Genomic DNA, 17,063 nt, shown 5'->3' with positions numbered 1-17,063 from the left:
CTTGGGCAATTTAGTAACTTAGTGAGACTTTGTCCCCCAATTTTTTTTTTCCAAAATTTTTTTTACAGCCGGGGATGTAGCTCAGCGGCACAAGCCCCTGCCTGGCAAGCGCAAGGTCCTGAGTTCAATTCCCAGTACAAAAAAAAAAAAAAAAGACAAAAAAAGGGCCGGGGATATATAGCTCAGTGGCATAAGCACCTGCCTGGCAAGCACAAGATCCTGAGTTCAATTCCCAGTACCAAAAAAAAAAAAATTTTTTTTTAAAGGAAATGTGGCCAGATATGTATCTCATTGTGGCAGTTTGGGATTTAGTCCCTAGTTCTCAAAAACAAAAAAGAAAAGAAAGAAAGGGCATGGACTGAGAAAGTACACAGGAAAACCTTCTGGGGTGCTGGAAATAGTCTGTGTTCTAATTTTACATATGCAGAAAGTCTGTTGCAATGACTTCAGATTAATGCACTTAGGGTTTACATATTATACTTCAATTAATAAGTGGAAAAGAAAAATTTACATAAGTTGGACATTAAACAATTTACTAAACAGTCTTCTCAGAGGGAAGTAACTCAAAGGGAGTATCTACTAGAGTAATCACTAGGATTCTCACTACTATTATTTTTATTACTTTTTTATTTTTTTGGTCCTTTTGAGACAGGGTCTCACTATGCAGTTCAGGCTGGTCTTGAGCTCACTTTGTAGCCCAGGCTGGTCTCAAACTCACAACAATCCTTTTGACTCAGCCTCCTGAGTGCTGGGATTACAGATATGCACCACCATACCCGGCTTTTTTATTACTTTTTGTTTTTGTTATTTTATTTATTTATTTATTTATTTTTTGTCTTTTTGAGACAGGGTGTCGCTGTGCAGTTCAGGCTGGCCTTGAGCTCACTTTGTAGCCCAGGTTGGTCTCGAACTCACAATGATCCTCCTGTCTCAGCCTCCCGAGTACTAGGATTACAGGCATGCGCCACCACGCCTGGCTTTTTATTACTTTTTAAAAAACACTTTAAATGAAGTTTATTTTTTTGGGGGGGGGGTGGGTACCGGCCATCAAACTCACAACCTTGTGCTTGCCATGCTAGCGCTTATGCCACTGAGCTATATCCCCAGCCCTAAATGAAGTATTTTTATAAATTTATTATAGTACGCACACAGATAAGTACATATATAACTTATTTAATTTTGACATAGTAGTCTTCTTTTTTTTTTTGTCTTTTTGAGACAGGGTCTCACTATGCAGTTCAGGCTGGCCTTGAGCTCACTTTGTAGCCCAGGCTGGTCTTGAACTCTCAACAGTCCTCCTGCCTCATCCTCTTAATTACAGGTGGGATTACAGGTGTGCGCCACCATGCCCAGAATTAGTAGTCTTTTAGACCAAGAACCCAGATTTTAAAAATATCAGAAGTTCTGAGGCCCCCTTAGGTCTCCTTCCAGGCTCTACTGCTCTATCAGTGGTTATTAATTCTAACATCTATTGTGGATAGAACAGCTGTATCGCATCTTCCCTCCAAATTTGGCTCGATAACTTCTCAGTACCTTTCCATAAACATTACAACTCTCTCATCAGCAGCCAGGTCCTCAAGACAGTCTGGGTATGCTTTCTTTTTTTCATTTTTCCTTGTACTGGAAATCGAACTCAAGACCTTGTGCTTGCCAGGCAGGCGCTTGTGCCACTGAGCTACATCCCCAGCCCTGGATAGCCTCTCAAGACCAGTATGGCCAAGATCCTGACAGATTAAGAGAAAGAAGCACTTTGTTTAATGCAGTATGATCACTGCTCAAGCTTCCGTGGATCAATCTTTGGTGAATGCTTTATAGAAAATGAACTGGGTTGCCTCGTCACCTGTATAACTGCCTTTTCCTCTTGGAGGTCTGAGCATCAAGTTCAGAGGAAGAGTGTCTAGATAGTGAAAAATTACAACAATCCCTCAAAGTTCATGGTACTACAGTACATACATCTCTGAAGATTTCAAGTGATTTCCCACTGTCATCTCATTTACGTAGCCATCATGCCCGAGGGGAAAGTGGCTAAGAGACTAACTCGGCATCCTACTGAGCGGGCGAGTGAAGTGTGGGCCCAGGCTTGTGATGGAACCCAGTTGTGATTTGCATAAGCGACTGTAATGTTCTTTCTAATAAATTTGTAGTAGGTTTTACTAGCTACTGGTATATTTGCCTATAAATAGCACCCCTTAAAGCATTGTGATTTGTTGGTCTCTTCTCCTCAGGAGGTTGCCCCAAAGCCTGTTGTGATTTCTACCCCGACACCCACCATCGTACGTCCTGGCTCCCTGCCTCTCCACTTAGGCTATGATCCACTTCATCCAACCCTTCCCTCCCCAACCTCTGTCATCACACAGGCTCCACCGTCTAACAGGCAAATGGGGTAAGTAAAGAGAGCAGGGAGGAGCAGGGAAGCCTGAATCTCTTTCAACTTCGTGAAGTTATCTGATAAAATAGGAACTGTTTTTTGAATACCCAAGGAGAATGAGTTAACTAAGATTGTTCCTCAAAGTAAATAGTTAGAGCTAGGGTTGGAGCTTGTGACAGAACACTAGCCTAGCATGTGTGAGGCCCTGTTTTGTCTCTAGCATAGGGCAAGTAACTAAATAAATAATTTCCCATAAACAGAATCTCCTTTGCCTGTTTTAGTAGTTGAGCATATACTGACTTGGGGATAATACATCTGTAATTTGGAGACTTAACATTTCCTTAATCTAGAAAAGAGGAACCCTTAAAGCTTTTGGGAGTTCATCATAATGGTAGAGGTCACACAGGAAGTATATTTAGTTCTCAGCCTCATCCCTTTGGAGTGGGTGAAAGGCTGGACCCTTCAACTCATCTTCTTTGAATCGAGTGTTCTTCTCAGCCCCAAGTTAGGGTTCTTGGTCTTTACTCCCCCTAATTTTGTTTTTATATCTCTTTTTACTCCTGGCATGATCCATGCAAGTTTTCTGATGGGATGGCTTCAGATCCCCAGGTACCCATGGGTTAAGAAGTTGTTATCAGGATTTAGCTTCTTAAAGCTTATTATTCTCTCGACCCACTAGGAAATTTAAAAGAGGAACTTCTCTTTTGGACAGAAGAGCAAACCACGGAAAAGAACAAGAGAAACTTACTCAGATTTGACTATGTATGACATAGTTCATCTATGCAAAATGACAACTTTGATCCAGCTTCCCCTTGCCTAAGGCAAGATAAAATGTATACAGGCCAGTGGTAGGGATGTTTAGTTAATTGTTCTAAACCTTTAAGAAGATTACCCTCCTGCTGGTTGAGTTTGCTTAATTGGCAAGGTATAGAATTTTCCATGCTGGAAAATAGCTCAGTGGTAAAGTACCCTCCAAGCCCTGGGTTCTGTCCCCAGGACCGTCACCATCAAAAAAAAAAAAAGATGCCTTTGCCATTTCTCTTCTTCTGCAAGTTAAGTAGCATTTTTTGTTCTTCCCATTGTAAAGAGGGTGTCCAGACTTTACAATGCTGTATGCCTTCCTTAACTAGAAAAGACTGGAAAATCTGTTCTAATTATAGGAGGAAGAGCCATAGGCAAAAGATCTGTTTTTCACTTTATGTCTCCTATAGGTCTCCCACTGGCTCCCTCCCTCTCGTCATGCATCTTGCTAATGGACAGACCATGCCTATGTTGCCAGGGCCTCCGGTACAGATGCCTTCTGTTATATCGGTGAGCTCTGATGTTGGGGCAGCCACTCCTACCACACACTAATCCCTCCTTCCACCCTCCTTTCCTCTGTCATAATCACAGAGGGGCTGCAGGGAAATGTGGGCTCTGGTCTATATTAGTTGAGTAGGGGAGCCTGCCCAAACTCTTCACTAATCTCTGCCAACCCAGCACTGTGGAACGTTAGACAAAGACTCATCTGGACAATTGGCTCCTGGTCTAGGAATTGATCTTGCCAGCCTGGTGATTGGTTGATTTTACTTGGCACACAGTACCCCTCAAATTGCCACCACTTTCCTCAAGATGTAACTGTACCCTTTCACTCAGCAGTTTCCTCAACACTGAAGGATTAGATTCCCTATCCGGTCGTGCTCCGTGGAGAAAGTAGTTCCTAAGCTGTCCCTATAGCCCTTTGGGAAGGTTGCACAGAACAGGCCTAACATGCCAGTGCTTCTGAGACAATAGTATTCTATCTCCTGGGTTTCTTCCTTTCTCTTGATCCAGCTGGCCAGACCTGTGTCCATGGTACCCAACATTCCTGGTATCCCTGGCCCACCAGTTAACAGCAGTGGTTCAATTTCTCCCTCTGGCCACCCTGTGCCATCAGAAGCCAAGATGGTGAGTAGATCTCCGCTTGGGGTAATGTTGGCCCGTCTGAAAGAAGTGGTATCAGCCTAGATTTTTGAAGTGAGCTGAGCAAAGGAATCTTCTGGGGCTTGCAAAGCTAAGGGCACCCTGCTGTGGGATTTGAAAAAGAAAAGACCCTGATTCATGACTCTCATCTCCTCTCCCTACCTTTAGAGCCTGATACATAGACCATGGCAGTGAAAAGAGGCAGCACAGATTGTTTGGAATGGAATACTTGGCATTTTCATTCCAAGGTGACAGATGGAGAGTGGGTGAGTGGGCAGGGGAGCTGGCCAAGAGGTGAATAGCTGCATAACCAGCATCTGGCCAGGCTCCAGGAGAGAGCTTTCATCTGGCCTCTTTTGCTTCAACAACCCCCAGCCCCCAACTGTGCCCAGGATGATAGCCAGGGAACAGAGTAGGCATTTTAGGGATCCAGGTGCACATTTTCTCTCGCTGTCATTTTCTTTTAATTCCTCTGTTAAGAGAAAATTAGAATGGAAATTTTAACATTCTGTAAGGTCAGAAATAGAATCTAAATCCATCCCACTCATCCTTGATAGAATATGAATGACCCTTGACAAGATATTTTTTCTTACCTTTCCATACAGAAACTAAAAGCTTCCCTCACCCACCAAGTCTCCTCAATCAATGGTGGTTGTGGAATGGTGGTGGGCACTGCCAGCACCATGGTGACAGCCCGTCCAGAGCAGAGCCAGATCCTCATCCAGCACCCCGATGCCCCATCTCCTGCCCAGCCACAGGTCAGTACAGCCCTTGGATGGGAGGAACCAGCTGTGATACTCTTACCCTTTATGACCTGTCTCTTTTTTGCAGGGGACACAAAATTAGAGAAGAATGGATTTCAGCTTCCTAGGTACCTTTCTGCTACTTTGGTTCTTGTGACAATTTGATTACAGCAAAACACATCATTCTTTACCCATGTGTTAGCTGCACATGCAAATAGACTGAATGACAGAGAGGTTGCAGAGGATACCTCTGATTTTGTTTTTTGGTGTTTTTTTTTTTCAACATATGAATGCTAATGTATTTGTTTTCCAGAATCCTCTGAAATATGACATCACCTCAAGCCACATTATGGATTAAACAAAGAAAATTCCCCTAGGCCCATCTATTAAGTCTTAGGAAAAAAAAAAAATGACTTACCTGATTAGGTTTTATTTTTAAAAAAACACAGTATACTAATACAGTGTGATATTACAGTATTAAGATGGCTCAGTAAGCTGATGGGATGGTGGGTGGTACATGTCTATAATCCTAGCCCTCTGGGAGGCTGAGACCAGAAGGATTACAAGTTCAAGCCCAATCTCAAAATCAAAAAGAGCAGAGGATACAGCTCAATGCAAAGGCCCTGGGTTCAGTCCCAAGCACACACAAAAAAAAGGTGGCCCAAGTGAAAGAATAAGAAAACCTGTACATCTCTTTATCACAGAGAAATAAAAACCCTCAAGCCAGAGGACTTCCATTTAACTGCCTGATTCTCTTCTTAAGAAGATCTCAATTTTAACAAAATTCTTTGGAAACCAAAATCTCATCAGTTTTCATAGCAGTCTGCACCGGGCAGGGGACAGTGACCTGAGATTGGTTTCTGGAGTTCATTCTTTGCCCAGTTCCCCTTCCTGATGTCACCCCCTGCTTCATCGGTTACCGCCACATGTCCAGACATTTCATGGCCATATGCTGCCTTAAAGCTTGGCCAACAATACAAGCTTTCATTTGAGTTTTCTTGTTGGAAGCTAAGTCTTTCCAGCCTTTTGTATCCCCCACCCCAAAGCCAGCCAGTCCAAGAGATGCTAAAGTAGTACCCTCCTGCCCAATCTGCACTCCTTTCTCAGGGAAAAGACATGGCTTCCTTTTTATTTTTTTTTCCAAAGGAAAAGTCTTCATTGTAAGGATTCCCATCATGACAAATGATGACCCACTTGAGCTGGGTGGGGTGGTCCATGGCTGGGATCCCGGCTACCTAGGAGGCTAAACAGGAGGATCACAAGTTTGAGACCAGCTTGGGCAACTTAGTGAGACCGCTTTCAAAAGAAAATATAAAGGTTCAGAAAGGCTGGGGCCTGGGCCCTGCCTGTTCTCCTGGGGCTGCCTGCAGCCTGGGCCCCAGGAAAAGGCTGACCTAGACCTTGAGCCAGGGAGGTACCGGGAGGTACCAAGACCCCACAGCTGTTCAGAGGGAAAGCGTCGGTGTCCAGAGGAGGAGAAGGAGGCTGCCAGTTTCACCACAGCATGCTGGTGGCTGAGTGTGGTAGATCCTGTCCCTAAGGCCACTGAAGCCACAGATCAGGTGGCACTGGCCCTGTGGACACAGCAACTGAACCCTCAGTCCATTCCCAAGACTCTGCTCCTTATCTGCAGCCGGGACCTCCTCCTGAAAGAGGAGATACCATGACAGTTCTGAGCCCTCCTGTCCCCACAGAGAACCATAGCATGAAATGGCTTCTCACATACCGTCTGCCACTCCAGGTCCCACACCTGGGCTTCCAGATGCCTTCCTTCATTGCCCTAACAATGGAAAATAACAAGTCGGTTTAAAGAAAATGAAAAGTCATTTATTCTGAGCTAAATAAAAGTGACCACAGCCTGGGAATAAGGACGCAAGGCACTCTCTGAAGTACAGTTTACCTGAACGTTTATAGACCAAGAACAGAGGAAGTGGTGAGTCAGTGCATGCCCGAACATAGCAGTGGGCTCGAGATACAAGTTATCCACTTCAAATTGTGGAAGTTTGAATGAAGTAGTCGCAGTATTTGATGAGATTCTAGTCCAAGAGATTTTGGGCCCAAAGAAATTAACATTCCTGGACACGTTAAGGCCAGTAGCAACATCACCAACAGGAAGAACAAAGAAAAAAAAGTCTGTCTGAAAGAGAATTGTCAGGACAGTGCTCCTATGAAGCGTGAGAACCAGTTCTTTCCTGGATACAGGGACAGTTTTTTCTCTGATGAAGAGAAAGAAACTCTTTAGGAGACTAAAAGCGTCTCCATGCTAAAGAACATCATCAACACCCTTCAAAGGGTGCTAAGGGGAGACCTCAAGAAACAGCACAGGCTGCACGCGAGCATGCTGAGGGCCAGGTATCTGCACAGGGGCAGAAGGAGCCTGCCCTGAGCTCCCGGAAGATGGCCAGGGTGGAGACCCTTGCCAGCTGACAGCGCACTGAATAAAATCACCATTGTTTAAACATGAAAAAAGAAATTTAAAAGGGCTGGATAGATAGCTCAGTGCAGAAGCCCTGGGTTCGTTTTATAGTTAAACAAACAAAAATAACCTCCTGTACAAACTTTAAGCATCCTCATTACATTTTTAAAAATATGTGCTTTGACAGTATCTAGGTCATAACAGTCTCTTCCCTGCATCCCCAGATGAGATACTAGCTGGCCACACTTCCGGGTAGAGATGTGGTAGTTTGCTTGTTGAGTTTTTGGATTGTGTTGGTGGGGAGAAAACACATTTTATTACTTGTTACAACCATCCTAGGTTGCTAAAGTATATTTAAACATACAGTAGACAATCTACATAGCAGGTTGCTAAAGTATATTCTCTAGTAATTCTTTCAAAGAGGGTACTGAATTCATCAATATCAAAACCAGTCTTTGTTTTCTCAAAATTAAATGTCAGTTTGGCTGGATACTGGATTTGAGGCTGGAAGCCCATCTCTGCAAGGCTCTTACGCTATTGCCCCACTGACTTCTAGCATCCAGCAGCTCAGGGAGAAATCTGCCATCAGCCAGATTCTTCTCTCCTGGGAAGCCTTCCAGATTTTCTTTTTCTCACTGGAACTCCAGAACATCACCAAGATATGTGTAGGAGTAAGTCTTCTCTCATCAGCCATGCTGGGGACTTGAGTTGTGACAACTTCAAGACTTTAGTCCTTCCATAGCTCCAAAAGGTTTTCAGTTATTTCTTTAATAAGATCTGCTCCATTCTCTTTTGTATCTTTTTCTGGAACTCTTTTATCAAATGGATGTTGGAGCCTCTGTATCTGTCCTCTCTAACGTATAGTTTTTCTTTATTCATTAGCTGCTTGGACATTTGTATTGCATCCTTAGATACTTCTTCCATTTGGTTGTCTAGATTGCTTGCTCTTTCCCTGAGTATGCCTACCTGTTAAGTAGATCATCTACTGAATGTTTAATTTTTAAATGTCTGGATGGTATTTCCTTATATTCTCCATCTCTTCTTGTGTCTCTTTCAAAATGCTGATCACTCTTCTGAAGTTTTCTTCTGTTTCTTGGATTAACTCTGTTTGTACGGTCTTTTGTCTCTCTGTGTTTCCCCGTAAAACTTAGTGACTCCAGATGGAGCATTCAGATTTGTGAATGAACCCCTTTCATGCTTATCAGAACTTCTCGATAGTGATTTTGAGAGAAAGGTCAAATGCAAGATCAGACAGAGTACCTCAGGTCCTTGACCTCTGGAAACAGCTGTTTCCTCTTCCTCCTCGATGTTGTGTAGCTCCTGGAGCCTCACAAATGTTTCCTTCTCTCTGACTGAATAACTGTAAGCAGTTTCCTTCCACAGCAGTCAGGCCTCTTCTCGTGCTTGGGTTTCCTTCTCCCTCCTGCTGCTGCTGCTCCTCCTCTTCCTCCCGTTCCTCCTCCATTTCAGACTTTCTTCTTCCCTCATCCCTGAGTTTTCTTCTCTCTCCTCTTCCTCTTTCCCTTCCTCTTCATCCCCTCAGATTTCTTCTTCCTGTTCCTCCTCCATTCCAGAGTTTTCTTCTCCCTCCTCTGCTAGCCATGAGGCCTCCTGCTCCTCCATCTTGGAGCTTTATTTTCCATCCATTCTGAAGTCACTAGCTCCTCCCCTTAGGCTTAGCAGCTTTTACCTCTTTAATGAATCAGAAGCTCAAGACATCACTTGCTGGGCCTCTAGCTTCACACTTTAAGGCTTTTAGAGGTTCACCCCCTTTTCTTTGCACCCTATATAGTCTTCGTCCTTGATGTGAGTTTGCATTCTATGGAAGAACATCTTTCAGCAAATCTTTCATAAAAGCCTTTTGACTAGTAGATTTTCTGACCCTTTGCAGGTCTGAAAATGCCTTTATTTCACCATCACATTTAAATGCTAATTCAACCTTGCATAGAAATTTAGGGTCAAGCTGTGTGTGGTGGCACACGCCTGTAATCCCAGCACTCAGGAGGCTGAGGCAGAAGGATCGCTGCAAGTTTGAGGCCAGCCTGGGCTCATAGTGAGTTCAAGGCCAGCCTGAGCTACATAGCGAGACCCTGACTCAAAAATCCCAAAAAGAAAAAATTAATTAATGAAGAGTTACAGCCATTTTTCCTCAAAATGCTACTGATGAGATACCATTGCTTGCTGACGTCCAGTGTTGCTGACAAGAAGTCTGCAGCCAGGGTCAGGAAGGTCCCTTCAGGGGCTGGGAATTTAGCTCAGAGGCACAGCGCCTGCCTGGCAAGCGCAAGGTCGTGAGTTCGATTCCCGGTACCGGAAAAAACAAACAACAACAACAAAAAAAAACCAATATCCTCATGTATTTTACAGTCTTCTACTATTTTCTCCACCAACTCTGTTTTTGGTGAGGCTAAATCTTTCACTTCTCCCCACTCCTTCCTACTACTGCAGTTCTTTGAATTTATCACTTCAGGTATTGTGATTTTTGTTTCTAAATTTCTCTTGTTATTTGTAAGGGTCTCCATCATCTTTTCAAACATAAAATCCTGCTTTTCTTTCAAGAACTCAAACTTAGCCAGGCATGGTGGTGCATGCCTGTTATTGCAGCACTTGGGAGACTGAGGCAGGAGGATCGTTGGGAGTTTGAGACCAGCCTGAACTGCATAGTGAGACCCTGTCCCAAAAAGACAAAAAAAAAAAACTTGTTCCTATCCTATCACCTGCTGGTGAGTCTCAGTACTCTGAGTCCAGTACTAGGGCCGTTGCCTTCTCAGTCTCCATGGATGCCCTTCTTCCCTCTAGGAGACTTTTTCCTGTTCCTTTGCCCATCTCGCCAGCTTGGATTAGACCCTGGACATTGTGGCTATGTTGTCAAAATTTTCTCTCCTTGAAGAGTAAGTTTGTTCTTGCACTCTGGGTAAACTCCAGAAATTCAAAATTTTAAAAGTCATCCACTCTGCAGCAGCTGCAGGGAGGAAGCCTCCCTTAGCAGCAGGACACGTCCAGCCTGTAGTTGGCTCAGCACCTATCATCTACACCCGGTGTAGATTGCTCCCCACGAGGCCTCAGGTTAAATGAAGGAGCAAGGGGTCGGTGGCCTCCTTCGTAGCCATCACTGATTCTGTTTCTCCCATCCTATCCTGCTTCCTCTGCATGAGTGTGTGAGTGCTTATGAGACAGCAGGAACTTAGTCCCTTTCCTTCGTCTTTTACCAAGTGCTCCAGTGAGCTCAAGACAAATAGAAGGTTGAAATTCTCAGGTGAATTTTTGTAAATTTGTTTCTTTTTTTTTTTTTCCTCAGTTTTTGTTGTTTTGGTGTTTGTTTTGTTTTTTGGAACAGGGTCTTATTAACAGTGTGTATTCTAGGCTGGCCTTGAACTCACTGTGTAACCCATGCTGGCCTCATACAGCAGTCCTGCCTCAGCCTTCTGAATGCTAGGATTATAGGTGTATAGCATGAATGTTTGTAATTTTTTTTAAATTAAGTTTATTGGTACATTTTAGATACACATAAGGATCACATTCATCGTAGGGAATTTGTACCTGTACATGATATATCTTGATTCCTCTTTTTTTACCATTCCTCATCCCCTCCCTTCAACCCTTCTTCCTTGCCTTATTTGCAAAGCTTTGTTTCCATTTTATCCTTCTTTTCTCATTTTTTTCTTTTCATTTCCTTCCTTTCCTCCTTCCCCCTACCTAGTTCCCCTTTCCTTTGGAACATATAAATTTCTTCTTCTTTATTTTTCTTTATTTTATTTATTTATTTGTTTTTGGTACCAGGGATTTAACTCATGACCTTGTGCTTGTCAGGCAGGTGCTGTGCCACTGAGCTATATCCCTGGCTTGAACATGGAAATTTCTTAAAGGGTCTTCCGTTAGTACAGTGTTCCCAGGTCTCTAGGTCATTAAATGACTTTAAAATTTACCCTCCATTTTTTTCTTTCAAGAGAGGTAATGTTACTAGGCATGGGGGTGCACACCTGTAATCCCAGCACTCAGGAGGCTGAAGCAGGAGGATTGCTGCAAGTTTGAGGCCAGCCTGGGCTGTATAGTTAGTTCAGGGGCAGCCTGAACTGTACAGCAAGACCCTGTCTCAAAAAAAAAAAAAAATGCAATATCATTAGTTTGTGGAAAGGAGTAAATTTTTCTCCATTTACAAAGGGGAGCTTGCCAGGGATGATTAATTACCAATTATAAATAAAAAGAATATATGAGCCCATATCTCTCCATAATATCCCATATTGCAGTGAAAAGAAGAGAAATATATTTTGTCCTTTTCTGAAACCAAGAGAGTATGCAGTGTTTGTATCGCTTGTCCAAATCAATGGTTCTCAAATTTTGTCTCCCTAAACGGTCCTCTGACACTCTCCCCTAATTTGAGTTCCTGGCCTACAAGATTCCCAGTTTCACTTTCCATCGGTCTCAGAAATAATCATGTTCCAACTGAATTATGGCTTTCAGGAATGGTACTGAGAAGGCAAGAAAAATGGGTGAGAGACTGAGAACTACGTACTACAAAAGAGAAGCTAAGGGCCACAGTGATGGATTTGCTGTGGTGACGTCCACCTAAGGTCAGGTTCGATTGGGAAAGCACTGCTGTTCCCATCAGGTAACTCCCCTTCCTTTCTGGGCAACAGGTCTCGCCAGCCCAGCCCATCCCCAGTACCGGGGGACGCCGGCGGCGGACAGTAGATGAAGACCCAGATGAACGGCGGCAACGCTTCCTGGAGCGCAACCGCGCTGCGGCCTCCCGCTGCCGCCAGAAGCGGAAGCTGTGGGTGTCTTCACTGGAGAAGAAGGCAGAGGAGCTCACTTCTCAGAACATCCAGCTGAGTGTGAGTGGATCCTGGAGGGTAACTGGGATTATTGAATCTGAAAAGTGGGGTTGAATCAGAAAAAAATGGGACAGCATAACTGAAGATAATTCTTTAATTAGGACAGATTGAAAAGCTGTGCCAGGAAGAATGCGAAATCTCTTTACAGAGTTGAGATCGCTTCTCTAGTAATTGGCAGGCACAGTCTACTACAAAATCTGCCACTAGGCCCATTTAGGTGAAGGGAATTAGAAAAGCGCCCCAGGGTGCTTCAGTCATCAGTAAAAATCAGGTATGGTGGTGCGCACCTGTGATCCTAGCACTCAGAAGACAGACAAGAGGATTGCTGCAAGGTCAAGGCCTGCCTGAATTACATAGCGTGACCCTGTGCCAAAACTCAAAAAAGTTTCTGCTGGAAACTAGCCATGGTTATGGAGATTTCCTTTTTTTTTTAACAGTTATACATTAGAACATTCTGTGGAGTGGTATGACATACTGTTCTAATCTTTTGTAGAACAATAATGCTGCAGTGAGCATGGATGCATTTGAGTAAATAGTTCTGCTAAACAAATACCTAGACCAGATGTGGTGGCACACGCCTGTAATCCCAGCACTCAGGAAGCTGAGGCAGGAGTCTGCAAGTTCAAGGTCAGCCTAAGATACATAGCTAGTTGGAGGCTAGTCTGGACTATGTAGCCAGACCCTGTCTCACAAACAAAACCAAAATACATTAGATGCCTAGATGTAGGCTTTCTTAGTGAAAGGGAATATAGCTTATGAGTTTGAGTACGATCGCATTTGCCTAAGTAAGAGTGATTTTTCTATTACGAGTCCCTGCTTTTCACAGTAGGCAATTCCTGTCATGGAATTCATGACTGTATTGGCCCTCCACTGTCTGAAGTCTGGCTGGATCAGAAGTCCTATTCCAGTTTGAGGAGAAAAACCCAAGCAGTGCTCTGCCCTTACTCTGGGCTGTATTGCTCTTTGGAGTACAAGAGTGGAAGCTAAATTTTCTCAATACTCTGCCCTCCCCCTCAGAATGAAGTGACGTTACTACGGAATGAGGTGGCTCAGTTGAAACAGCTGCTGTTAGCTCATAAAGACTGCCCAGTCACTGCACTACAGAAGAAGACTCAAGGCTATTTAGGTGAGTGGCTCACAACCCATGCAGAATCAGCAAGTCGGTATGTTGTAGGTCTGCATGTTGTGGGTCTCAGCTGTTCATAACTCTATCCTGAATGTGCTGGGAGCGCTCAGACTGATGTGCAGAGTCCTTGTGGAGCAACCAGTCCTACTATGCCCCCAAAAAAGTTCTGACAACACCATAGTTACCCTAACTGAACAATAGTTGGGGATGCAGGTTAGTGACATTTATTGTTTTGTTTAGGGAGTCTGCTATCTTCCCAGTTCTCTCATGAAATAGGTATTACCTCCGTTTTTACTCAGATCACTAACCAGAAATGACACAGCTAATAAAGTGGTGGAGCCAGGATTTACATCCAGGCGTTTCTTATTCCAAAGACATTCCCTAGGCCTGGAGAAGAGATACACAGCAGGTGATTCGTTGGGATTAAAGCACTCAGAATTGAGGGTATGTTTTATTTTTCTAAGGATAGGTCAGTATTGGTTTCAGTTTGTAATCTATGAGCAAACACAAAATAGTGCGAGAAGGAGACGGCCACACACTCATACTCCATGTAAGCACGATTTTGAAGTTAATATTATTGTGAATGAGCTAGGCCTTGCGATGCCTTCTGTGCCAGCTCTGGGAAGCTGAGGCAAGAGGATTGAAAGTTTGAGCCCAGCCTGGCCTATCCAGAGGGACCTTGTCTCAAAATAAAATATAATTATAAAATACACATCTCAGTGCAAAAACTGGGTTCAATCCCAATTACCACCAGAAAAAAAAGAAGATATTGCAGTGAATAATGTGCTTATGGGTAGTAAATGCTAACGAATGCCAGTTTTCCTTTACAAATTAACTTCCTAGAAACGTTGGCTATCAGATTTTGTTACATTGAATTATTTGCCACTAACCATCTTTATCATTGCAGAGATGTGTTCTCATAGAAAAAGAATAACCACATCACCAATCTTTAAAGGTCTCTGTTTAAATTTTAATATGTACTTCAGGGTGTGTTCATTCATTAAGCAGATATTGATTGAGTGCCTCTTCTGTGCAGGGCACTATTTTACATGCTAGCGATATCCTAAGGAACCAAATAGATTAGATTAAAACCTTGCCCTTCAGAAGCTTATATTTAGTAGTTGAGACAGACAATAAGTAAGATAATAGATGGTATCTTAGATAATAGTAAATGCTAAAAGAAAAAAAAAAGCAAAAAACAAGGATGGCTAATATGAAGTGTTGCCCACAGGATTGAAATTTTAGATGAGCTGACTTTTGAATTAAGACCCCAACGAAGTTAGGGAGCTAGCCACGCATTTGTGTGGAAGAAAAGTGCTTCAGGCAGAAGAAGAGCGAATACAAAGACCCTAGGAGGGAGGAGCCTGCCTCGAAGCTTCTAGCAACAGCAGGAAGGCCAGACTGGAGAGCAGCTGGAAGTGAGGTGTCCCACATAGGGTCTTGTCAGTTACAGTAACCATCTCAGATTTCACTCCCTGCTGGGTGCCGTTAGTGAGTTTTCAGCAGAGGAACAACATGACCGACAGAAAGATCACTGTTGGAGACATCAGGAGTGCACTGCAGTACGTGCAGGAAATAACAGAGTCTTCACCACGATGGTGGTAGTAAACATGAAGAAAGGGGATGAATTCAGGATAGTTTTTGCAGTTGGAGTGGAGGATGTGATGACAGCCCAGGTGGAGTGGTATACATGAAAAAAATTGCACCAAAATTTTTGGCCTGAGCAACTCCAAGAATACAGAGTTCTGGTTAATCGAGCTGCAGGAAAGTCTAGGAGGAAATGGTCTCAGAGGTCTCTCAGCTCAGTTTTGGACAAGTGAGGTTAAGAAACCTGTTAGGCTTGCAGAGGGAGATGTCAAGCAGTCGGTTGTGAGGGTGTGCAATCGGAGGAGAGGCTAAAGATAACATTTGAGAGTCAGGAGCAGGTAGTCAGTTTTGAAAGTTGGAAACTAGAGACTCTCTCCCACAGGAAAGCACATCTAAGAAGGAGAAGGACTGGAGCCTAGGATACTTCAAAATTCAGGTTAGACGGATGAGAAGGAACCCACAAGAAACTGAGAAGGTGCAGCCAGGAAAGCAGAAAGAAAACTGGCAGAGTAGCTGTATGTGTGGTCTGTAAATCAGGTTAAAAAGCATTATAAGAAGTTTATGATAAGGCCAGGGATATTGCTCAGCGGTACAGTGCCTGCCTGGCAAGTGTAAGGTCCCGAGTTCAATTCCCGGTACCAAAAAAAAAAAAGTTGAGAATTAGAAGTTTATGATCATCTATCTCAAATCTTGTTGATGAGCTAAAGGGGGCGAGGACTGAGTATTTTTCAGTAGTCAGTATGCAACAAGTTTTTGACTCAGCCTCTGCAAGAAGAGACTAAGAGGTAGTCAGTCCACTAAGCTACTTCTTTGTTACAACAAAGATGTGTGTAGTTCCTGCTGTGTGGTATCAGCATTATGGTAGCTACTTGACACAAGACAAATAAGACATTGTCTCTGCCTGTGAGAGACTCTAGGGTCATTGTAGACTGAGGTAAGGACAAATATCCAAGTCAGAACCACTGACTGGGAGCTTCCTGAGGACTGGTTCCCACTTTATACCCCAGTGCCCAGATGATGGTCCATAACTATTTGATGAATAAATGAATGTATCCTCTGAACACACAAAAGGTGAAGCCATTGATGTCCTTGATGGTAACAAGGATGGTTCACAGTGGAGGCAGTATTTAATCCTAAAAGATGATTCAGGCATCAAGAGGTCAAAAATTAACCAGGTCTGGTGGCATATACCTAGAATCCCAGCACCAGGGAGGCTGAGGCAGGAGAATCATTAATTCCCCCCTGAGTTCGAAGCCAGCCTGGAATACACGGGCTCTGTCTCAAAAACAAAACAAAACAAAAGAAAAAATGTTTAAATAAAAAGAAAAATTAAGCCAGGCACAGCAGCATACACTGATGATTCCAGTACTTAGGGACTCTGAGGTAGGAGGATCCCAATGTGAGTCCTGCCCAGGCAAGACTCTGCCCCAAAATAAAAACATAACCAAGTATGGTGGCACATGCCTGCATTCTCAGCACACTGGGGGTCTGAGGGAGGGTGGTCGCGAGTTCAAGCCCAGGCTGAGCAATTCAGTGAGACTCTGTCTCAAAACAACAACAGTTTTTAACAGGTAGGCATATAGCTCAGTGCAAAGGCCTTGAGTACAACCCCAAGTACTGCAAAAATAAATAAAAATAAATAATAAAAAGGACTAGGAGTGTAGCTCCGTGGTAGAGTACCCTGAGGTTTGACCTCATTACAGCAAAAATAAATAAAATAAAAATTTGAAAATAAAAAAGAAGTAAAAATACAACCACCTGTTTCCCTGATTCCACACATCTCTGCTTAAGCAGCCGTAGTGGCTGTCTGACGTTTGATAAAACTCCTTAGCCAGTGAACATCATGGAGTTACCTTTGTGTGCAGCTCACATATTTGTAGGAGTAAAATGTTGCTGTCACTGCATGCATACGCATGTTAGTAGCAGCACAACTCATAATAGCTAAATCTTGGGAACAACCTGTACATCCATCAATAGATGAATGAATAAAGAAAATGTAGGGGCTGGGGATTTAGCTCAGCGGCAAAAGCGCCTGCCTGGCAAGCGC

General features: G+C 43.5%; 1 protein-coding gene across 2 annotated transcripts in view; it reads left to right on the top strand.

The window, feature by feature from the left end:
* Positions 1 to 17,063, top strand: part of Atf7 (activating transcription factor 7) — a 95,110-nt gene that overhangs the window by 72,245 nt on the left and 5,802 nt on the right. For both annotated transcript variants that reach the window (XM_005397189.2, XM_005397190.2), the window contains exons 6-11: positions 2,226 to 2,383; positions 3,580 to 3,679; positions 4,181 to 4,294; positions 4,915 to 5,067; positions 12,106 to 12,303; positions 13,321 to 13,429. In XM_005397189.2, coding sequence (XP_005397246.1) covers positions 2,226 to 2,383; positions 3,580 to 3,679; positions 4,181 to 4,294; positions 4,915 to 5,067; positions 12,106 to 12,303; positions 13,321 to 13,429 — 832 coding nt within the window. The remainder of the gene's footprint in view (positions 1 to 2,225; positions 2,384 to 3,579; positions 3,680 to 4,180; positions 4,295 to 4,914; positions 5,068 to 12,105; positions 12,304 to 13,320; positions 13,430 to 17,063) is intronic.

Source organism: Chinchilla lanigera, unplaced genomic scaffold, assembly GCF_000276665.1.
Source record: "Chinchilla lanigera isolate Chin_1 unplaced genomic scaffold, ChiLan1.0 scaffold00057, whole genome shotgun sequence".
Taxonomy (NCBI): domain Eukaryota; kingdom Metazoa; phylum Chordata; class Mammalia; order Rodentia; family Chinchillidae; genus Chinchilla; species Chinchilla lanigera.
This window is presented reverse-complemented; position numbering and strand designations above follow the sequence as displayed.